Raw genomic sequence first — 24,625 nt, forward strand, 5'->3', positions numbered from 1 at the left:
ATTGGTTTCTTCATTTTCCCAAGAGGTTTTATCAAATACTTGTAGAATCTTATTGCAAAACTTAATTAAATTATCTTGAACACCTTTTCGTTTGTGTCAGTAGAATTTAGATTAATAAATTTTAAATGTCTACTGTTGAGAAAAAGCATCAATTACAATCGGTGACAAAAGCCTTGTGCTTGGATCGTGAATCACCCATTTAATGCTGTGGAAAATTAACAACAACATGTGACAGTAAACAAAAGAGGTGACATAAATTGGAATATGTTCAAAAAAGAAGTGAGAAAGACTACTACTTTCTACAATAAGCAGCAATTATTTATCAATAGACATGTGCCACACCAAAAGGCGCTCAATGCAGTAGAAGTCATTTTACGGTAGAAAATTTTTAGGCCTCTAATTTTTTAATCATGAAGAAGTAAGGGAGTACTTCCATGATTTCCTTGTACATAATACCACAGTTACTACCAAGACAAGGAGAGCATGAAAGAAGCACAGCAATTTTGAAAATAGTTAGGCATTTTGTTGTAGTTATATTTTAAGGAAAAAAAGAGTTGGATAAAGTAGAATTAAGGGTGAATTTGTATTTAAAGGATCTGTAAACCAAGATATGGCCTTTTAATGGTTATTTAGAAAGGAATTCAAGTAGCTTAGAGATTATTAAGAAGCCCCAGTTGCAAGAAATCTAAATTACCTGTAGTAATATGATGAATATAGTAACTGATTGAGTGACGGTTTCAAAGGCCTTTTCTTATCATACATCATCTGCCAGTTGTTTGGTGGTTTTTTTTGTTTGTTTGTTTTGTTTTTTTCAATTATTAGTGAATTGTTTCCCTATTACATATTTTAAATTTTTGAATTTCCTGAGCAGAATGTGTGAGACTTACACAGGTGAAGTAGCATAACTGCTATTTCTAATACAGTTGAGGTAGGATGAATCTGCAGAAGGCAGTTCAAGGCTTGTGTGCACTTGTTGAACAAATGTTCTTAACAGACAGATCCTTTCATATGTACCTATGAAAACACAGCTGAGGACAGGTAGAGGAGGATAACTCTGGTGGAGGAAAAATACTGAAGAACAGGTTTGTTACACTGGGAAATTAAGAGATGAAACACAAAGCAAGAGAAACTGGATATTTTACAAGCCCTGGATATGACTCATTTTGAAATTCTGCTGTAAATCTAAGCTACCATGAGCTTTCCTTGGGCTGTCATTGGGCTTAACCCTTTTTTTGTTGTTGTTCTTGTTCTCCTGAAATAATGCTATCATGATCTCTGATCCTGGAAGTTCAGAACAAGTTGGGGGGAGGAGGGGGGGGGGGGGGGGGGGGGAGAAGGAATAAATGTTAGATAATGTTAGATAAGGCTTTTTCATAGTGAGATCCAAATATGAATCATGTAAAATTTCTTTTCCAATATCATTTTCTGTGTACTTCTTTTTATTTTAAATGCCAGGTCAAGTAGTTTCTTACATGGACAACTAGCAATTTAATCATTATGTGGAGATCTTTACAGAAATAAATGAAAATCTGTGAAGGCACCAGCAGATATGGAAAAACAAGGGTTAAAAATGGCTTGAAATAACAACAGTAATAAAAACAATAATAATAATAAGGAACACTTCTCTCAGTGCTCCACTGATTTCAGAGATCTTTTAAGGAGACCAGAAAGCCTGCTCTGTCACAAGAGAATAGCACTGGGCACCAGACCCTGCAATGCTGTTCTTTGTCCTGCTGGTTTACCCTGAAAACAAACAATAAAATCTTCAAACTTTCAGACAAAGGGGAGAAAACACAATGAACACCAGTTTTGCCTAAAAGGTCTGTTCATACCTTAGTGTGTTGTTGCAGATTAAGAACTTCAGCCGTTTGAAAAGGCCTCGATAGCTGGCATCCCTTGTGCTCAGTGGTGTGCAGCAGTGATTTTGGGCCCAGTATCTCAAAGCTTTTATGTGAATGTAGGTGAATGAAATACATGAGAGAGTGAGTTTGTTAAATGAACGTTAGAGATTTCTGTAAATAAATAACACCCAGTAAATATTGTATGCCAATTGTAAATATTGGTATATTGTTACGCATTTTTAATACGAGTAAAAAAAAATACCGACTAGCAGAAACAATAGAATAGAAAAAATAGATAATGGTTCAGAAATCTTTTATATGTGCCATTACTAGATTTGTTATCAACGTTTTATGAAACATCACCTTTAGAAGCATGGAAGTTGTTAAAGCTACTGAATGATGGTTTGTTTTGAAATGATCATTAAGACTAATTCGTACATAGTCATTTTCATCCTTAGACCTGAATGGTCACTGCATTCAGATTCTTAAATTAAGATCTTCCCAGATGAGCTAAGTACAAGTTCTCTGAGTGCTGAGCAGAATGTTTAATATTTCTAGCTGCACTCCCAGTTTCTGCTACAGCCTCACAAATATGTAGCGTGCGTTCTCAGCATTAGAAAATAGCTTTCAGAAAGAAACATTCTGTTGAATGATCATGACAACTGATGATTGCAAACAGACCTCCACTCTGACTGTATTGTTAGAGTTTATTGTAGGCACTTTATCAGATTTGTGTGTAAAAAAAAAAAAAAAAAAAAAAAGTTAAAGCAAGGAGTGTGTCATTTCTTGGATGGAAATGGACGGGTCTCTGACTGGTAAGAATAATTAAACTGGATGTTTATGAAAGCTTTATAAAGAAATAGAAAGGGATGTGTAGTAATGCCTGCCATATTTTGAAATGTAACATTTTTACAAAGAAGCATGAAACTTTTTAGAAGCAATCCCATAATATTTGCATATAAACTTTACTCATTCCAAGTGTGAAGTAAGTGGGACTGTGAGAATTAATTGATGCAGGCATGACTACACCTGTGGATGCAGGCATGCTGCTGTGAGTGATCAGGATGGACCCAGCAGAAAGGGATTCCAGCTGTGCTTTTGGTTGAGCTAGTTAGAAAGCAGCGTTGCTAAAGGCACCGTGCTTTCAGTGGACCCCTGTACACCCTGAGAATGCTTTTAGAAAAAAACAAATGCAAGAGGAGGGATACCAAAAACAAATATTCCACAAGCAGTACAGTGGGATGTTTTCCTTTCTTCGTAATCCCAGATTTTTACTTCATGTCTTATAAATAGATGAACGTGAACAAGAGCACAGTAGAGGTGAACACACAAGACGGCGGCTGGGCCACTCCCGCCCACAGGCCACAGCCATGTTGGGCCCTTGGTGCAGGTTGGGGCCAGGAAGTTTGCCACAGGGACGGAAGTGTTGGGCCACGAGGGGCGAGCTGTAAAGGGCCTCCAAACGTGGTGGAGATGGAACCGGGAAACAGGTGACTAAGTGAGGAAGGTGGGTCAAAGATGGGTAAGGTGTATGTGTGAGGAGGGGATGAAATGCAAAACAGAGGGAAAGTGAGACTGGGATGGTGGAAAGATGGGTTTGCTTCATGGAATTCACTACAGCAGAGGTGAAGTGTAGAAGAGAAGGGTGCTGCAAGTTTTGGAATAATAATTTTAAAAAAAAAAAGGGCAAACAGACTCAAAGAAGTACATGTTTATTAATAATGCCTCTGAAAGGAGACCCAGTTTTTCCTTCACTCTTTGTGCAGATAGCGGCTAGCCATGCATTGCATTCTCTGAGGAGAAGAGAGGGCCAAGCCCTGGGAAATGGGCGTGTAGAAATACAGAAAGAGCAAAGATGAAATTTGCGGTTGAATTTATGAGGTCTTAGGTAAAACAAGTAGGTAGCAAGTAGAAAGCTAGGCAGGATGTTAGTAAATATTTGTTTGAAGGTAGGGAAAGGAGGATGAGTGTTATACCTTGAAGTTGCCTCGCAGTACATGCAACCTGGAGATGTGCAGTAGCGGAGATATGATGGTGCTATGCTGTGGAAATGAAGAGGTGAGAAAATCTTGTTTGGACAATCAATAAAGGATGGAAAGTGACAGTATCAATGGGAACTAAAAGCCCAGTTTGTGCATAGGTTGGTAAATCTGACTGAAAATGGAAAGTAAGGAAAATCAAGTATTTATGAAAGTACAAATGTGGGAGAGAACATGACCTGCAAAGTTGCAGGAAGTTTCCCTGTGGATTGTATCTAGGCCAGATTATGCAAAGGCTGTATGTGTACTTAGTTACTGTAATTCATAAAAATAAAAATAAAAAAATTGCTGAGTACTCTACACGTTTTCCTTAAATTGCAGTACTTTAATTGTGAACCAATTTTAAGATTAAAGATATTGTGCAATGACTTTAAGATAGAAAGAGCATTAGCTAGATTAGACTTAAAATTGCAATTAAGTGTGTTCCAAGCATATAATGTTTTAATTCGTCTCAGTGGTGTTACATAACATTTCAGTCATTTTATAGGGAACAATACTTACACATTCTTATTTATTACAGATTCATTTATTAGTGCATGCAAGTAAAAATGTATTTTCAACTTGAATCTTTAAAGGTAAAAGTTTTAATTCTAGAATGAATCAAATGCAGGTCTCGGAAAAGATTATTTATTTGTATATTTATTTTTGCAACTGTATTGTAGTTACTACATACAAATGTTTAAATAGAACCTTCAGGTTTTGAAATCCTGTTGTTGTAGATTAACAGCAAATGAGAGGATTTGTGAAGGATATTGTGCCAGACTTGGCACAGTAAGTTCTGTTACTTCTTTCTGAAGTACTCACAAATGGCCAGTACTAGAAACAGGAAACTCTGATGAACTGGCTCTTACTTTGACTGAATGAGATGTCTGGTTAGGCATTGGAACAGGTTGCCCAGGGAGGTGGTTGAGTCACCGTCCCTGGGGGTGTTTAAGAAAAGTTTGTATGTGGTACTTTGGAACATGGTTTAGTGGGAGATATTGGTAGTAGGGGGATGGTTGTACCAGATGATCTTGGAGGTCTTTTCCAACCTTAATATTTCTATGACACTATGACTTGGCAGTCTTTATGTAACTTTCTAACTTTATTTGTAAATCTAATATAAATGTTTACACACCTTTTGAGTTTATGTTTCTGTTCCATTTGTGTTAGGTCTAACTAGAGCTGGAAAAGTAAAGACCATTATTATTTGAATAAATAAAGGTTGTATATTGGTTATGCCCAGAAATGATACCTGAAAATTATGCAAAATTATATCTCTGCTTATGACCTTCCTAAAGAACCATTGAACTAACCTGGCAAAATGTCACCTACAGATATTTTTCTCTGTAAAATTATACATCAGTAATTCATTGCACTGCTCTGAATGGTATTTTTGAAAGTCTGGCTATTTGGTGTGAGATAATGCGTTCTGGACGAGGATGTTTTATTGTTTTATTATAATTTCAGGGAAACTGATGCAGACATTAAAGCCAAATAGTCAAATATTTTTGTTAGCATTGTGAAGTCAGCTTGAGTCATCTAGAATTGGAGATTTAGGAGAGGTTTAATAAAATCATTTTTAGCAAACTTTGAAACAAGAAAGTCATTCTTATGTATTAGAATTTTAGGTTTAGGAAGAAACTTGTGAACACTTTCTTTCTTTTTTTCTTAAAAGAAAAATGAGATGCAGTACCACAGTTCATCACAACATAGACTGCAGTTAAAAATGTGTTGAATCGTCTATAATGAAATTGTAAATGAAATGTCCAACATTATAGGTTAAAATAATTTGTGAGATTATGCTTACCAATTTGTCAGACTTTTTATTTTCTTATACCACCAGATGGCAATCCAACATAAACTTTTGAAGATCAGTGGATGAGAATTGATTAGAAGGGAAACAAAACAAAAGTATCTTGTATCTTATATTTTATATAATATACCTCTTATACTTCTTGTTTTCTGGTTTTCTTTACCACATTTCAGTTTCTAACAGTAATAGAATTTCCTGTGTTTTCTGGAGGCTAGGCTAAACTCACAGACCAGGATAAATTGGATTTCACTTATTTTAGAGGACCATAGCTGTTTGTATGCTCAGCTGAAATCTCTTCCTCATCTTTCTTGGTGTTAGCAAGTGTAGCCAGAGGTTTTTCTTCTCCCCAGTAGGATTATCGGTCTTCCTGCTGTCAGTATAAATACAATTAAATGTTTTGCCAGCAGAGAGAGACAACAGAAGAACACTGTTTTTCATTCTGTTTCAAGATGCCAAACATATTGTGGCACTGAAGTACCAATAACTTCTTACATTATTTTGCTTTCTCTAATTAAGGGGTCAAAAGAAGTCAAGTACTTCTGAATAGTTTTTGTTGTTGATACCTGAAAAAATTCCTCCACAATGAGGAACTGAGAGATTACTTGAGATAGAAAATTTGGAAATGGAAACGTTTCTGGACTGCAAAATAATACTGTTGTTTAAGTTTTAAAGCTACTTATAATACCCTGTGGTCAGAATTTTGCCTGTAAGATAATAATAGGCTGCTCTGTGACCATATGACCAAGTTTAAAAAAAAAAACATGTCTATTACTAAGAATACATCAGATTTAAGAGGGAGTGAAGACCTGAGTTTGTTTCTTGGACCTGATCTTCAGCTCTCACAGACTGCAGTACTGAAGAATTAGGCAAAGAGAGGTTCTGTAATCAGTCTGATGTTTTTGATTAGTAAGTTAAATTTGCATTTAAAATAAAATTTCATTAATTTATAATTTAGAACATCTTTTTCAGACCTGTTAAACAATTCTGCTTTGATATAATTAAAAAAATCACTTGTGTTACTTCAGCTATTTCATTTCAAATGGGGTTTAAAGTTAGGTAAATTTTTCAATCTATGTTGAAGTTTCACTATCTTATATTTTTTACTATAACTTACGTAATTCAACAAAATTTAATTGTGTCTTTCAGAGTATAATATATATATATATATATATATATATATATTTTTTTTTTCCCCTGAAGCTTTTTCATCTAGAACTTTTTTTTTTTCCCTGTTTTAAATTCAAATTCACATTCCCTGTTTTAGGAATGTGAATTTAAAAAAGTGCATTTCCAAGGAATTGTTCAGTTTGATAGTCTACAGGGTTTCTCTGTATAGAAGCAGGTCCTTGTGAGTACCTCAGAACTATGATGCTCAAAACTGCCTTTTCCTCATGCTGAATCTAATTGTGTTGAAATTTATTGGACAATTTCTGAACTAGGTCTTAAAAGCAGTACCGATACTATGTTATTGTTTTTGTAACACTATAATACATTGTATTCCTTTATTATTTATGAACAATTGCATCAGTTTGTTGAAGCTGTTGAAAAAGAAACTTGGAGCTCCACAGCAATGTATTGACACAAGATATGTGAAAAGACCACACAAGATTATTTTTTCAAAGGACAGGAAAAAATGTAGATAAGGTTTAGGAATATGTGTAAATTAATAAAACTGTTATCCCTTTAAATTATTCTAAGAATCTTCTGATGAATGTATTCCTCATCTTGACTAGTTAAGATCCTATATTTTTCACTGTAAAATCTAATTTAGTTTCTCTAGAGTAAACTTACTTACAAGCAACATGCAACTGGAATGTATGTGCAAATTCACAGAAGCAGCTTTTTCTACTGTAGATGGGATGTTAACTTCTACTAAGTGCCTGGTGTTTGTGAACTGGACAAGTAGTTGAATCCCTTCATGAATGGGATAAAAATGGTCAGCATATCAATTTTTTTTTTTTTTTTTTCGTAAAGGAAATAACATGTTTCCTCTTAATGGCTTTTTATACATGTTTTTGTATTTAGGTGGAGCAGAAAGGATGCAGAGATGTGGTTTTTGAGGACCGTGGGGAGATTATGTGGGATTGCTCACTTTAGACACAAAAAAACATTGACTGAAAATGAAAAATAATTCCTCAAGATTTTAAAAATATTTCTGATATTTTAACATAAGTTGTTGTGGAAGGAAAACATATTATTACAATGTCCTGTCTTCAAGCAGTGATTTTATTTATTTATTTATTTTTAATTTAATCTTTAAATGCTGTTGTCATTGTCCAACATCAAGCTAAAACACTCTTATGTCTAGTTACTGGTGGCTGTTGATTCTGAGCGGCAAATAGAACAGGCACAGCTGAAACTACAAGTTGGTTCAGAAACCCCTTTTTAGCAGCACCTAGGTGTTAGTGCTTAGGTCTGTTACTGCCAGTGGAAGATAACGTTTCGACTGCTTAACCAACAGTCTTAGTTAACTGGTGTTGACTCCACTTCTGAAATTGTTGTAAAATAGATTTTTGGCCAGTCTCTGATAGTGTAACTCAATCTAGAAAGGTAAAATATACACTGCAAAAAGTGATTTAGATTCAGATATTCCTTTGTCATATAGCTAGATGTTTCTTTGGTTCCTTTTATAAACTTTTTATTGCCAGGGTACTGCCACTGTAAAAATTCTGAGCTATTGTTTGGTGGCAGCAGCAGTGAAGCTTGCCAAAAGCTTACCTAGAATCAAGAATTCATGCGAAGAGTCAGCCAGAATCCCTTCAATGTGTTGAAGAATAGGCAGGGGCAGTGTGTTTGTGCTGAAAATAGAAAGCAAATTTTCCTTAAATTGTTCTAGTTCTTTTAAACCTTGTAGAAAAGGCTTTTTTGATAGCTTTAAAGTACAGAAGACTGTCCAGAATGCGTTCAGCAGCAAAGGTACCTGAAATACAGGTTTTAAATTGGTCAACACGAATAGGATATCATGAAATGCATAATGGTTCCAGTTGAGATTGTTTGACCTTTGTGGCTTTCTCGGTGGAATACTTCACCTCACAGTCATCTCCAATTACACAGAGTCACTATATATGTATGCTGTGTGTGATGTGTGATCCTTTTGGACTGATTTACTGCAGTGGTCTGAAGTAACTTTCTTTCAGTCATGGCTTCAGTAATATTTTTTTTTATTTTGTAAAGAAAGATTATTCAAGACAAGTTGGTGTTAAGAAGTGAAAGGCCTTATACTTCATGTAAATGAGACTTCTGATTAAGTGCAAGACAGATAATAATATAAATAATATAACTGGACAAATCTAGTTGCCAGGGAATTGGAGAGGTTCTGGAAAAAAGCAGTTATGTCTTGAAGATATACATTTCATTATGCTGTGGTAGGTGAATAGTTTTCTCATTCAAATTATAGGCATTGAACCAAACAGAACAAAGTTGTAACAATAGAAATACTGTGAAATGTTTTCGTAGATCACTTGACAATTTTAAAATGAAGAAATTCTACTAAAATGTTTTGGTTTCTGAAGCAAGAAATAGTTTCCCAAAACAGTTCACAGGTAACTTTGTGAAACTAAGTATCAAATGAAGAAAAAAAGGGATTTAGAGAAAGAAAAACTTACAGATGAATTTTGACGAGTCAGGATTTCAGGTGTCTCACGTGCTGTGTACATGTTACAGTGCTAGAGCTATTATCAGCATTCATTTTTTTTCATATGCTTTGTCTTTGTATCAAACTTTCATAGGAACCATTTTGAATGGAATACTGAATTAAAGAAAAACACTTGAGAAGTTTTTATTTATATATATATATGTATGTGTATATATGTATATGTATGTGTGTGTGTGTGTGTATATATATATATATTCTCTTTTCCATGAGATTCAGGTAGATTGATCTCAGCTCTGCATGTTCAGAATTTACTGTCTGAAAATCTTGCTCTGTTAACAGGAATAAAACATGAGCAGATGTACTGCATTACATTGATTTCTATTTGTGAAGAAACATTTCTATGTTTTGTGAACTCTTGTAATGAGTCTTCTGACCTCAACTTTTCTCAGGATTTTGAGTATTTCTTGTTTATAATCTTCCAAAGAAAAGTAGTATGTCTGACAGGGTGTCTCCTGTAAGACCAAACAGGGGAGCTATCCCTGTATGTGCAGATTTTGCTATGCAATATGTGTACCAAATCTAAACGGTACGTGCTTACCCATGTATTTACATCATTAGGTCTCTCTGCTTCATCTGACTGAATTCTTCTGGTTTAAATATATCCTTATAGTAGACCTAAGGAGGATCTATTGAGTTTTGCTCTTTGTATTTACAAGGAAAGGAGAGAAAACATCTTTCAAAGATGACTGGAATTTAAAAGAAGAAAAATCGGAACAACCACCAAATCAATTCTCTGGCACTTATACATCAAAATAAATAAAAATAGTTTACTGCCACATTGTTTCTGTCATGGACAAAGCAGTATTTTTTTTTTTTTTTTTTTTGCTCACCTCTGAAAAAAAATATGGGTTGGGGGTGGAGAATTAGATGGGCTGGCAGGGCTCTAGGTAGCCTGACTCACTGTGTTGTGTAGAAGCTTTGGAGTTCCTTCTGTTGCTGAGTAATGGGATTGTCGTATTTTTGACAGAATTTTTTGAGGTAGTGAGAGAGAGTGAAACACTTTTCAAAGTGTTTTGCCCTTGAAGAAGAGAAACTTTTGGGTGTCTCATGGTTTGGCTTGCCTTAATGTTTAATAAGGGAAAAATCAGAATTTGGGGGAGGTGGGGGGGAGAAGGGGGCTTGTGCAGGCAGTGTGTTCTTGGTCCCATGTCTGAAGGATAGTTGTGTATAAACATATTTACTAGTGGACATAGTGCATGTAGTTTCATTTTTTACTTTGCTACATTTGTCTTTGTGGTCCCAAGAAAATTGTTCTTTGCTTACCTTCATGCCTCAGTTTGTTACTTGTAAAGCAGAAACATGCTTTTCCTCAGAAAAAAAGATTGTGCACATATATCTTTGGAAAAGCATGCAGCCATGTAAATGGACACCTCAGATTTTGGGTAAGGCTTCTCAAGGATGCAGTGTGTGGGTAGGGTGTGTTTGCAACCTTGTCATGAAATGCAAGATCGTGTACTAAATTGCTTGACTAAAGCCTCATTAATACTCCTGTCTCCTCTTTCCTTACCTCCTTTCTCTTTTCCTCCTTTCATCCCAACAAATTTTCTACCAGAGGTGATATATGTGTGGTTTTTTTTCACTTGCTCGTTTGCTGATGTTGAACTAAATATCTAGCTGTTTTCATTAATAACAAATTTCTTCATTATCTATCTTGAACTTAAAGTTATTCTAAATTTTGTTTTAACATGAGTGCTTTATAGGTATTGAACTAAATTTATACCATCTTCTATGTATATTCAGCGCGGTTTTTGAAATGCTACAAATAAAATCCTTCCGGTCCTTAGGGTATTTGTTTAAATGCCATTTAAAAGGATAGCACAAATAACTACACATAGTAGGTTCAGATCGTTGTTTTAGAAATCAGATTTGCAGCTGCTTATGCAGGGAAGCAAAAAATGGTAGTTATTGAAAGAAGGCTGGAAACATCTGCTGTCAAATTCAGCTTATCTTATGATGATTTACATCCTCCTACTGCACAAATCAGTGGCTTCAGAGTTGCTGAATTTGATACATTTCAGTGCAAAATTGGTTACCCTGATCTGTGAAAATGGAAGTGCAAGCTCTCCTTTCATTAACACTTCAGCATTATTGCTGTTGTGACCAAACAGTGTCTGGGAAATAAAAATGAAATAAAATAAAGCAAACCAGCACAACCTAGTGATGCATATAATGCTTCCTGCAGTACCTTAACGGTAGGGTGGTGGTGTGCTTTTTTTTTGTGTGCCTGTAGGGTAGAGAGTAAAGAGCGAAAAGGAAAGGGATTGCTTGCTCTGAGCTGTAAAAGCAGCGCAGTTGGTTCTGGCAGTGAGGGGGTTGACTGACAGTCTGCAGTGCAGTGGAGTTTGCTGAGCTCCCTATATGGCTGTGGATTAGCTATATGCTAATACTGATAGGAGAAGAGGAGCTGTACTGAGCGCAGTGAGCTGCCGGTGGAGGCGATCAGAGTCTTAGCAGAGCTGACTCCTCAAGAGCCATGGCTGAAGGGGGTGAAGGAGGGGAAGATGAAATACAGTTCCTACGAACTGTAAGTATCTGCTTTTTATAGGCTATGTAGTACATGATTTTGTGTCTTGCGTCTTATTCCTTTTCTGTTGTATTAAAAATAAAGTGTTATTTCTGTGCTGGGCTTTGCCAAATGGGGGAATTGATTTAGTCAGTGGAAAAAAAAAAAAAAAAAAGGCAAGAACATGAGCTTTAATAGCATCAGGCATTCTCAGCGTATTCTTCCTTGAATCTGCTCAATAGCCAGTTTGGTATATGGAGACCTATTTCCGCTGTAATCCCCTGTGTTTGAAGCATCCTTGTCAACTTTGTACTTTGGTTTCTAAATGTAGCATGCCAAATATCTGACCTCTGAAACTTCTGTCTGGGTTAGATTTCACTGACATTAACAGAAGCTTTGCAAATCAGAGAGGCTGAAAATGATGAATAAACCAAGCAAGCCCTTGATGACCTCTTCCAATAAACATGCACACAGAAGCACATTTGTGTATAGGGAATACCAACAGATGTTGATGTGGGGGCTCTGCAAATATTCTGGGGTCTTTCCTCTGCTTAAAAGAGGCTTATTTTAAAAGGACCTAAGGATTTATTTGGGAAGGGGTGTTAATTAGTGAAATAGCTTTGACTTGGTGTAATTTTCTATAAAGAACCCTCACACCATTCTTTCCTAAGGCTTTACACAAATCAAGTATGACAACCAATTTGGACTTTTAAGCAAGCAGTGTTCGTACGTTAATTTTTGGAAAGAGGATAATGCCCTTTTCATGTGTCATCTTGTCTCACCCATTATTTTTACCCTGCATGACTAAGAGTGTTTTGTTTTGTAACTAGCATGAAAAATGTATGTATTCCCTCTCTTTCCATACTTTCTTCACATTCATCACAAATAATGTTCCAGAAGGTCTCCCTTACAGTTGAAATAACTTTAAAAGAATAAGGTCTCTAAAATAAAATGTGTTAAGGGCCCAAAGCAGAAGATGGCAAGCCTGATTTCTGAGAGGGTGGGAAATTTTATTTCTGAGAATAAAAGATTAAAGAGTGGTGAAGGTTGCTGCAGCTGATACAAATTGTTCAGGTGTGATGAAGTGTCATTAGCACTTTTAAGTCTGTGAGAATTTTGTGGTAGGGGGAAATGGATAACCACAATGAAGAATCCTTTTCAACATCCTTCCCTCCGACTCCTCTTTTTACAAAAGTATCTATATTACACAGTAGATTACTCCACCTTTAGGAGGTGGTGCTTTTATCTGAGTCTGGAGCTTTAAATGAATATCCTTCAATCTTCTCACTTCCTAAGATGTTGCCTTAACTGAGCAGTCTTTGTCAATGATGAAGTGAGGCACTTTGCCTGTTTATAGGTAGCCTATATATGCTATGTGAGATGGCAATTTATGCAGCAATTTACGCTGCTGTGACCCTTTCCCATTCTTGTAGAACACCATTGCACTTCTACCCAACAGATAAACAGAGATGGGGACATAAAAAGAGAAGCAGCAAGTGAGACTAGGCAGAAATGTTTCTTTTACTAGGTGTTAGGAAATCTTTTACAGGAAAAAAAAGGCGTCTAGTTTTCTTTCTTGGGAGCCGCAGCTTCTTTCCTGTGAACAGTCCTATCAGTTACTGTTTTGTCCTTCTGAGCTTTACCGTCATGGAGAAAGGATCAATCATTTCACAATAATAAATTCTTCCTTTCTAAGTGCAGGTACTGAATGCTACGGATGTAGGCTTTCAGTACTTGTTACTTACAGGTTTTATTGCTGCCTAAACACTGTGTTTGTATATACAAACACGAATTGCAGTAGCTCTTTAGAACTCTAACAGGGAAATTCCTGACTGATCAGGATCATTCCCAGAGGAGAATATTTTTGGGCATTTGAATTGTTAGTGAATGTTTCTCAGGCTTGTGTAGCGGAATCTTGTGAAATTGTTGGTTTCCCTTTTCTTAGTTTTGCGTCTGTAGGGAGAAGTGCTTTAGGATGTTATAAAGACCACTTTGCTCTCAGAGATAACTCTTTCTTGGTGAGGTATAAAAGGAGATTAAACTGCTCTTGATCCAAAAAATATCCTATGGTTGTTTTTTTTCTTGTTTTTTTTTTTTTTTTTTTTTTGTTTGTTTTGAAGAGCAGAAGAATTAACTCTTAAAATGATACCTGTGTTTATTTCTAGGGAGCAGCAAACTTGTGGGCATGTTTATAAATTTTAATGGCAATCTTTTCATTATCACTTTCTGCTCCAAAGCATTCCTCAGATCTGATTAACTTGGCAGCAATGGGGATGACAAAAAACTTGAGAACAAGTTCCAGAGAAGAGGGTGAGAACACTTCCACTGTTGTCATTGTTGTAGTAGTATTCAGTACTCATTCAGTCCCAGTTATTGTGTAAAGCCTTTAATGTACAATGATACTATTTAAAGGAAGATACTGCCAATAAATTGTAATTCCCTTTCTTCTTTTTTTCCCTGACCTGTAAGTTCAGGATGAAGGAAATATATAAACACACACTTTTTCCTTATACTGCTACCTTGCTGCTGTGTCTTTGTTATGAAAGCTTTTTTTTGATGTTCTGTTTCTTTAATGATGCTTGGAATTATTCCTCTAGTTTATAGTTGGTGGCTTTCATCCAGATTTGACTCTAAGTATTCAGTGTATGTGCACATGCTTGTGTGTCATGGATAGAAGGGAGAAGCAAAACCTTTAATTCACATGCATAGTATGCAATACTGTTATCTCTTAGTTTCCTGTCCTAGTAATATTTGTTCTTTATATGACTTTCCCTGTGTTGTTTATTTGGTATTCCTCCTAAGATATGAATACATGAAAAACTTACGATGGTAACATATCTACAACATTAGTGAGAAACAGGTATGTTAATTCATGCTGTTTTGAGATAGCATGTTGAAGGATACAGAGAGAACTTTGCTACCTTTGGCAATGTGGACAAATGAGTGTAGAGCATTTTCATTCAAGCCTTTCCTAGCTACTGGGACTTAACTACTGTGACAAATTGTCAGTCTCTTCCTCTGTGGAAATTGTTCTCAAGTTCTTTGTCATTCTTGCTGCTGTGCGGGTCCAGAGAAGGGTGACGAAGCTGGTGAGGGGCCTGGAGAACAAGTCCTACGAGGAGCGGCTGAGGGAGCTGGGCTTGTTCAGCCTGGAGAAGAGGAGGCTCAGGGGCGACCTTATTGCTCTCTACAGATACCTTAAAGGAGGCTGTAGTGAGGTGGGGGTTGGTCTGTTCTCCCACGTGCCTGGTGACAAGACGAGGGGGAATGGGCTAAAGTTGCACCAGGGGAGTTTTAGGTTAGATGTTAGGAAGAACTTCTTTACTGAAAGGGTTGTTAGACATTGGAACAGGCTGCCCAGGGAAGTGGTGGAGTCACCGTCCCTGGAAGTCTTTAAAAGACGTTTAGATGTAGAGCTTAGGGATATGGTTTAGTGGGGACTGCTAGCGTTAGGTCAGAGGTTGGACTCGATGATCTTGAGGTCTCTTCCAACCTAGAAATTCTGTGATTCTGTGTAATCAAATATGAAGTGATGTCTTGGAACATACGGCTTTCATGTTCCTCCATCAGAAATACCTGTATAGTCACCCGCTAACAGAGAGCATGAGTGGAGGTCACCCACACCCAAAGTGTAGGGAGTATAGGAGCACTTTAAATGTAATGAAGCCTGACAAAGTTATTTCCTAGCTTAGGGTCTGAATTATGGTGATGACATTGGTTAGTTGGTGACAAAGGCCTTTACACTTGATTCTTTTTGGACTCTTATTCCTTTAACAGTTTATGTCAATGACCTGATTTTAAACACTTTGATAAATGCATCCAATCATCTAAATGTTTACAGACAGGAATGGGAGATTGCTTTCTGTCATAGACTTGTAGTTATCTAATAATTAGCAGAATACTGGTTTTATGAAGATCTGGAATAGAATACATGGATTTTTATTTTTTTCAAGATCTAGACCATATACATAATGAGTTTACAGATTTCTATTCAGGTATATTTTCCTTAATCACAGAATCAGAATCATGGAATGTCTCAGGTTGGAAGAGACCTTAATGGTCATCTAGTTCCAACCTCCCTGGCATGTGCAGGGATTTTTGATCATTTAAATGTTAAATTGCTTTTCAGACTCAAGATAATTGGATGGCTTATCTAATTTTATATGTGGATACGTTTTCTTGTTCATATTTCTTGAAAATGAGGTTCTATGATGTCCAGATGTAAATGAGATGGGAAGTGATCTCAATTTTACAATATGAACTCAATTCAGTAAAGTACGAAGTTTCTATTAATAGTTAATTACTGGGGAAATATGGGAATTGTTCTTGGTGAGTTGTGTGTTATTACATTTATATACAAGTGATATAGAATCTAATATATAAGTCACAAAGGCTAAGAACGCTTTAAAATCAAATTAATGGAATTTTCTTGAAGCCCCTTTGAGGGAGCTGGCACAGCTTCTGCTGACTGGACAGCTGAATGTATTCCATGGTATTATCTTCAAATGAATCAGGACATTTGTCTGGTGTCACTGAAGTGTACTGCATTTCATGATGCATTAGTTGTCTGTTAGTTACTTCCTTGTAGGAAAAAAAGTGAAATGGAAGAAAGAATAATTTTATATAAAATATGAGTTACTTCTAAGAACAGATATGTATTAGGAGCTTCAGTGACTTTTTGAATTAAATGTTTATGTATCTGTGTGTTTATCTCTGTGTATTAAATCTTCCCATTTTCATTGTATTGCCACAACTTTTAACAACTGTGTAAGAGTATACTCTAAGAACAACAACAAAATTAAATTTCTGTTCTACATGTATGTTTTTTCCACTTATTTTAAAAAGTTATTCAACTACATTTCTTTTTTTCTTAAACTTTTTAAATAGCTATAGTGTTAATAAACAAGTCACTCTTCTTGCTTTTCTTGTTTTTCAGTTTCTACCATAGAAATCACACCTAATTTTATTAATTTACCCGGAGTTAAGTTTCTTGTAGTGTTTTTCTCTGTAAATAGTGTTGCTCTGATTATTTTTACCTATTGAATTGCTACTTCTACTCACTGCATGTGTTCCCAGTTATATAAGTTCACCCAGTTTGTCACTATTTTGTGATTAGTTAGTATTAGGTAGTATTTTGTGATTGAGGTTGATAATATGACAGATTTTGCCAGTGCTGACATTGTGCATCATATGCTGTAGTACACTGTGAGTGATTGTTTTTGATGAAATATAAAGACAAGACCTGCAATCTTGCAACCCTTTTTAAGGCAGGATTTGAAACAAAAGCTCTACCACAGTATAAACATGACAATCATGCTTCAGCCTGTATAGTGTGTATAGTTTTAGCTCTGGACATGCTGGAGTAGTGACTATATTTGTGTCAGAGCTATTTTATTCATTTGTAACAATTAATCTCTCTTCCGGGGTGAAAGCCTCTGAGCCTCCTCTTCTCTGGGCTTGTTCAGCCTGGAGAAGAGGAGGCTCAGGGGCGACCTTATTGCTCTCTATAGGTACTTCAAGGGAGACTGTAGCGAGGTGGGGGTTGGTCTGTTCTCCCACGTGCCTGGTGACAGGACGAGGGGGAATTGGCTTAAGTTGCACCAGGGGAGTTTTAGGTTAGATGTTAGGAAGAACTTCTTTACTGAAAGGGTTGTTAGGCATTGGAACAGGCTGCCCAGGGAAGTGGTGGAGTCACTGTCCCTGGAAGTTTTCAAAAGAGGTTTAGATGTAGAGCTTAGGGATATGGTTTAGTGGGGACTGCTAGCGTTAGGTCAGAGGTTGGACTCGATGATCTTGAGGTCTCTTCCAACCTAGAAATTCTGTGATTCTGTGAAATTGTCTCATTCAAGCAGATATTTCAGGCTCCAGGCAAAGACCAGTTCTTTGGGGAAAATGCACCATGTTTAGATATAAAATGAAACACATTTCTTAAGTGGTTTGATACATTTAATATGATGAAAGTTGTTTGAAATTTATTTAATGACTGGAATTTTGTAGCTCCTGCCCAGGAAAAGACGGATAAATGATGTAGTCACAGCTGCATTATAAATACATAGAATTTGACATCATTTGTCTTGATGTACTTGGATCTTGCTTGTTTTCTGAGTAGGGATCTTGTGGTTTGTTCTGAGCTTTTGGTACAGATGCAGAAAAAATAAAATACTTGTGCCCCCAAATCTTGCAATTAAAATAAGATGACAGAGAAAGACAGAAAGGGGAATATAAGAAGGCAATGAAAAGATACCCACCATGTTGCTACGTAGTTATTTTCGTGTTCTGGTTTCAGAAACAATTATAAAATTATGCTGGTGTCATGAGTAAGAGAAAAAATGCTTTAATAAATATTCTGGAAAAAATGAAATTGCAAGCTGGTAGCTTATTGGAAGAATATAAAGGAAGGCAGAAAGGAGAAAAGGTGAATACAGTTTTTGAAGATGTAACAAGGGGACAATGAGGAGTTGCATCATGATTAGTTAGAGAGATATTGGATTTCACCTGTACCCCTGAAAGGTAAGTGAGTTTAAGATTCCTGAAGGTGTTAGAGTTACAGTCTAGAGATGGCATGTGTGTTTGGTCGGTTACCCTGATACCATTCTTGTTTGGTGTGAAATCTATCCAATAGACTGTAAACCTATTTTTCCCTGTAAGGGAGTACAGCAATATCATGCAGAGATGCATGGTACAGCATTGCATGTAGTATTATATATGATGATCTTCTAAAATCTAAAGCCACATCAAACACACATGCTTCTCCTATTCCTTTTCTGCCAACTGAAGTTTTGCTCATGTCAACAGTAATTTTCTCCCCTATTAACTATGTGCATTAGAGTTATGCACATACTCTTTCTCATTTTCCAGTCTTCAGCACTGTGAGATGTTACACTTAATGAAACCGAGTTGCAGTTTTGCCTGTTCATATTGGCCCAGTCAATACCAGCTAAAAAACAAAGTAGCATTGCATTACGTGATATTAGCATCATGCTTTACTACTGTTTCTTTCTACAGCTTAAATTTAAAATTTGCTACTTCAAAAAAAAAAAAAAAGTGCATGTTTTAAATATACTACATACAGGTGGTTGTTACAAATAATTTTAAGATTGAATAGATCTAACCCCTTGTCAGTGTCCCCCTTGTCACATATTATTGATAATGCATGTCTGCTGAAATAAAATCAAAAGGAAAACTCTTAAATCTCACCTCAGAGAATCAGCATGTTAAAGAATTTTTAATAGGACTTGTGACTATGCAATAATCCTAAATGCATATATTTCCTATCTTCCCCCTAGTTCCAGTGGTGGCTGCTGTAGGGATTGCTTTCTGCACAAACTGCTTCTTGGTATCTGAAGGAGCAATTAGTATCTTCAGAAATAAACTAGTGATGTTCCCACGGTTTTATAGAATATAGAAAGTGATCTCTGTGCCTTTTTTCTAATCCTCTGCCATGCTGACTAGGTATGATTCGTATTGAAACCCAGCTGTTAATACTGCTTCTTTCTCAGTTCCCATGACAGTGCTGTGACCACATCGCCAAATACTGCCAGGTTTCATTAGATACAGATTCCAAAAATTAAAACAGAATTTGAATCAGGGAAGAGGGGAAAATAGATTTGACACACAGTTATTTAGAATACACTGAACTTGGTGACAGGATGCTGCTTTGTAGTTGTGTATTTGTTGACTTCATTCATGAAATGTATATTTTTCCAAAGGACACTTAATAGCAGTGCAGAAGCATAATAACTATAGACCTCTATGGATTGTAAAATCATCCCTATTTTGGAAAACAATTGCAAGCATAAACACACTTTAAAAGATACAGAAAGAAAATAGAAGACATTAATGTATGCCTCAATGAATATTTTGGTTTATTTGCTCAGCGTAGAAATATAATTTGAACATTATGTTTTTAATGTGATTAAGAAGTCGCCAGACAATTCCTTATGCCTGTTAGAATATTTTTGGAGAGTACATGTTCCTGTACACATAACAAATGATCAACTATCTTAGAAAATCCAGGCAAATAAGAAGGCATGATGGAAGATGAAATACACCAAGAACTTGAATATCTGTGTGTAGATACCTGTTTTAAGTAACCTTAATCTCTGTAGACCTCAGATTACACTAGCAAGACAGCATACTTTTTTTTTTTTTTTTTCAATTCTTTTGCCATAGTTACTGTTAGTGTGAAGAAAAAGTGAGAAATTGTGCACATTGTTGTCTATAATCAAGGTGTTAATTGCATTCAGAGATATCTGCAGGAAAGATAGGGGATCATACCTACCCTTCATACATGTTGGAATTTTAGAGTAGGAATTTATTGATTATGCTCTAAAGAGTGTTATTCTCCAGTCTTATGAAGTAATAATTTTCTTCTAAGAAGATAAAGCCACAATTGTTTTCTAGAGAACTGAGAACAGCTAAATCAAGACATGAATTTTTGGATTACATGTAGTTATGTTATTTCGGAAATTATTTCTTATGGGACAAAAAAAAAAATAGATGTGAAGGTTTACTCTTCATTGTTCTTTATGGAATGAAGGGTATATTAATTATTTAATACTGGCAAGTATGTCTGCAGTTACACTCCTTATCCTGCCAACTGTGCCAGGTTCTGACCAAAGGTAAAGAAATCTCATTATGTATACTATTTGTAGTTTGATACTGAGTAAATTGTGTTGCATTAACAGTAAATTAAGTGGGAACTATAGAAGCAGAATGTGGTAGCAGTATTTGGACTCTGGTAGCAGTGTTTCTACCTAATGGATAGGGTAGACAAGATGTAACTATGAGAAAGTAACTGTGTACCACTATTTTAAAATGAATGTTTGTTTAAGGAACAGATTTGTGAAAGCAAAAAACTTTAGCAATGAATGTTAAAATTTGTGAAAGCTATACTGTTTTGAAACATTTAATCATTTACATGCTTTGAAAAGGTTGCTGTGTGTGTGTGGGGGGGGGGGGGGGCGGGGTGTAAATGTCCAGACTTTTTTAAAAAATCAGATTAGAATTTATAGTACAAGTGAGTCCCTTCAATTCTTGTTATTGGGAAAACTTAAACGTATTTCACAAAAGATTTCCATCTATATAAGTCAGTCTAATAATTAGCCTACAGATCCTATTTTGAGTTCATTAAAGGGGTGGCTGCATAATGTTTTTTTCTAAAACAGCACAAATTTCTCATGATTAGAATGCAGTGGAATCTGTACATAAATCTTTTTGTTGTTGTTGTTGTTGTTAGGAGAAAAAAAAATACCATTGCACTTCCTGTAATCTTTTTCCATTAAACAGAGCTGTATGTAACTACTGTGAAAAGTCTTCAAATTTGTAATGAAGTTTTTGAATTTTAATGAAGTTTTCAAAGTCCAGAAAAAACAGTATTTTTATGGTTCTTCCATTACCTAGCTGTATTAATGTTGTGTGGCTGACAGCTTTAACACTCTTTTCTAACCATCTAACAAGACCAACGTTTACTATGACATGGTAGTAAAATAGCCTCAACAGATTTGCTTGGTAAAAAGAAAGAAGTTTGTCTTTCTTTCTAATGATTTTTACACATCTTCATGAGTTACAAAAGCTTTGATAGGATTTTTATTTTTTTTTTTTTTTTGGATCTTCTTCTCTTGCACTCTGACAGTACAATATAAAGCTGATTTCTCCCCTTCTCCCTTCCCATCCCACAAAAAAAAGTTTGAACCCCCAAAGATTTATACCTGATAACTTAGAGTATAGTGGTTTTGGTGTTGGAAGGATTAAAGCCATGTAACAGACATTACTTTAAAATAATGTTCATTGTTCTAATTACAGGAGACTTTTCCATCGTAAATTCCTAATTTGCTTGGATAACAACTGTAGTTTTAGGAAAACCAGTTTTCTAAAGTGTTATAAAGTTCAAATGACAAATATTGCATACTCCCAATCAGTCTCTAAAGTAGTTCAAAATTGCATGGGAATTACAAAAGCCTACAGGCACACTGATATTTTTTCCCCTAGATCTGTTTTTGGTAGTTTCCCTTGCAGTACTATGCATACACACAGGTGTTCGTCAGCAATTGCACACCTGTGGTTAACTCTTTTAACAGATTTGGTTCAGATATGAACTGGGGCTTGCAGAGGTCAGGTTCTCTCAGGCTTTCCTCCTGTTTGGTCTCTTGGTATATCATGGCTATGTGAGGAATGGCAGCTTCAGTCAACAGAAGCAATGGCAGAAACAACAGCTTCATAAAGTGAAAGATTCAGTAGTAATATCGGGTTTCTTCCTTCTACTGGGTTTTTATCCAACTAAGCAAGTGCTGGTTGCTCAGTAAGACGAGTAGCGAGCACAAGCCTGAGCTGTTTTTAGCACACAACGATCTCTGTCAGTCTTGAGTGTTTCAGCTTCTTCAGCACTCAACCAGCTTCTCCAATACCAGAATACCAGCATCCCTTGACCCAAATGTAACAATATGAATTCTCATCAGAAGTCATGAAATGCAAAAGAACTGCAAGAGAATCAGCTTATGTAAAATCCTTCACAAATTACTGGTAACAATACAACTTCAACACAGAGACTTGAACCAGCTGTTTAGCAGCAGCTGCAGTACTAATTTAAACCACTGAAGATTTAACATGCTTTCAAATGGCATCAGCAGTTTCATATACAAAAGGAAGTACAACGATCATCATGCTTAGAATCTATACAAAAATGCCTCAGGTGATTCACTAAAATGCTTAAGGCCAAATGGCTTCCATCTCCCAAGACTCCCTCTGAAGTTCATTGTCTACACTGTGACATAACTTCTGTATCTAGAAAATTCACAGAATGCATATACACCTGGTGGATGTTAAAGATACTTAATGACAGTAATTTGTAGAATTCAGAAACTGTTGTGTAGAAATGTTGATACTTTCTAAGTGTACCGTCAGTTAACATTTTGATCATAAAACAAAACGAAAGGTAAAACATTTGAGGGGAAAAAAAAGTCAGTATTATGTTCCATACTACTAATATAACCTTCTTATTATATATCCATTTATTTGGCAGTTTCCAAAAGGTCAATATCAATAATTTTCTAGTTCCACAGTAGCCAAAACTATGAAAGGTAGAGTTTAGAATTTGGGAGACCTCAGTCTGATCATGTATGCTATGTCTGTGTGTGTATATTTAATATCAGGTAAACGCTTTGTAAAGAACATTCACAAGACAAAAGATTTTTTTACCGCATACGTGTTGACCATGTTAAATGTTGACTGTAACAGGAAGAAGTACTAATTAATAACACTAAGAAGGGCTAGTTAATAAAATTTGGTTTCCTTCCTGATCAGTCACTACTGATAGGAAGTGAATATTGACTGTATTAGTAGTGTTCCAAGTCTTTGTTTAAAACTTCACATTTTTTCCTTTATTTTATGTGTGCTATTTACATACACTAGGATTAATCAGGAGTGAGAATTTTAAAATGCATAGAACAAAATGAACTTACCAACTTGCAGACCCCAAGCCTTTCCTGTAGGAGTTATGAGTTGCTGTAGATTGAATTTTAGTATCCTTAATCTTTTTATTTGCTTTTTTTTTTTAGTAGGGTTTTTGGATCTCTTAAAAGTAGTCTTGTCTAAATAAAATGGTATTCAGCTCTCATTATCTTTATTTTGATTATTTTGAGGCATGGAAATAATATAGTAGAAAATCTGATATAAATGATGTTACAGGGAATGGCTGATGGTGACGTGCACTTTTAATGACTGAATCACTCAGGTATATCAACTGCAAAGTTAGGTTTGTGGTGTGTATTTTTTGTTTTATTTTATTGGTTACACAAAATGTAACAAAATATTAGCTCAAAGTTTTCAAAAATGGCAGCAGTTTTCTCTACTTACTGTGCTGGTTCTTAGGTAAGATCTTTAGTTGACTATTTCTAACACAAAACCTTCCTGAGTGGGTAAAATGTATGCTTGAGTACTGAGTGCTGCCACTGAGCAATCACTATCTGTGTAAAATTTAATAAGAAGAAATGCTGGATTTTGCACCTGGGATGCTATAATCTTGAATGTATATATAGACTGAGGAACAAGTCAATGCATGAGTACAGGTCTGCAGAAGGGTATCAGGTGTTTTGGGGTGATGGTAAGCTGAATATGAGTCAGTAGTGTGCTCTGGCAGCCAAAAGGGCCAACTGTATCCTGGAGTGCATTAAGCACTGGATAGCTAACTGGTCAACGGAAGTGATTGTCCCATATGGCCTGCATTGGTGTGGCCTCCCATTGAGTACTGTGTGCAGTTTTGTGCTACACAAAGATAGGGTATTAGGAAAAGTCTCTTTACTGAGAGCATGGTCCTGGAGCAAGCTCCCCAGGGAAGTGGTTATGGCCCCAGGTGTGTTGGTGTTCAAGAAGTGGATGGACAGTGCTCTTACATAGATGGTTTAGCTGTTAAGTTGCCCTGTGTGGAGTTGAATTTGATGATTCTCATAGGTCCCTTCCAGCTTAGGGTACTCTGTTCTGTTCAATACTGACATTTAAACAGAAACTTGTTTCTAGATCAGTAAGTATTCTCGCTGGAATCAGTGATCATTGATAATTACTTCAGAAGTTAAAATTAAGCCTTCCTAAACGTCTAGAAGTTTTACTGAAATTTCACTTTTGAGAATCCTTTCAAGAATTGTATCAATCAATACAAATTCCCTCCTTCAGTCACTGCCCATTATTTGTTGATGCTTTTTGTTAATGATTTGTTTAATATATATTGCAATTTTGCTCAAGGTACCACAAACTATTAAAAAAATTGCTTCTATTATAATGGGAATAGTCTAAAACGAT

The 24,625-nt window shown here is 35.9% G+C and overlaps 1 protein-coding gene across 12 annotated transcripts in view; it reads left to right on the plus strand.

Moving 5' to 3' along the window:
• Nucleotides 1-24,625, plus strand: part of RYR3 (ryanodine receptor 3) — a 234,846-nt gene that overhangs the window by 1,767 nt on the left and 208,454 nt on the right. For 8 of the 12 annotated variants that reach the window (XM_084519996.1, XM_084520000.1, XM_084520003.1 and 5 more), the window contains exon 1: nt 11,645-11,854. The exons of 1 other annotated variant lie outside the window; for it this stretch is intronic. In XM_084519996.1, the coding sequence (XP_084376122.1) occupies nt 11,804-11,854 (51 nt within the window). In that variant the 5' untranslated portion in view covers nt 11,645-11,803. Of the gene's footprint in view, nt 1-11,644; nt 11,855-24,625 lie in introns of those variants that run through there. 3 more of the 12 variants (XM_084520004.1, XM_084519998.1, XM_084520007.1) reach the window with 1 other exon arrangement.

This window comes from Aythya ferina (genome assembly GCF_964211825.1).
Source record: "Aythya ferina genome assembly, chromosome: 5".
Taxonomy (NCBI): Eukaryota; Metazoa; Chordata; class Aves; order Anseriformes; family Anatidae; genus Aythya; species Aythya ferina.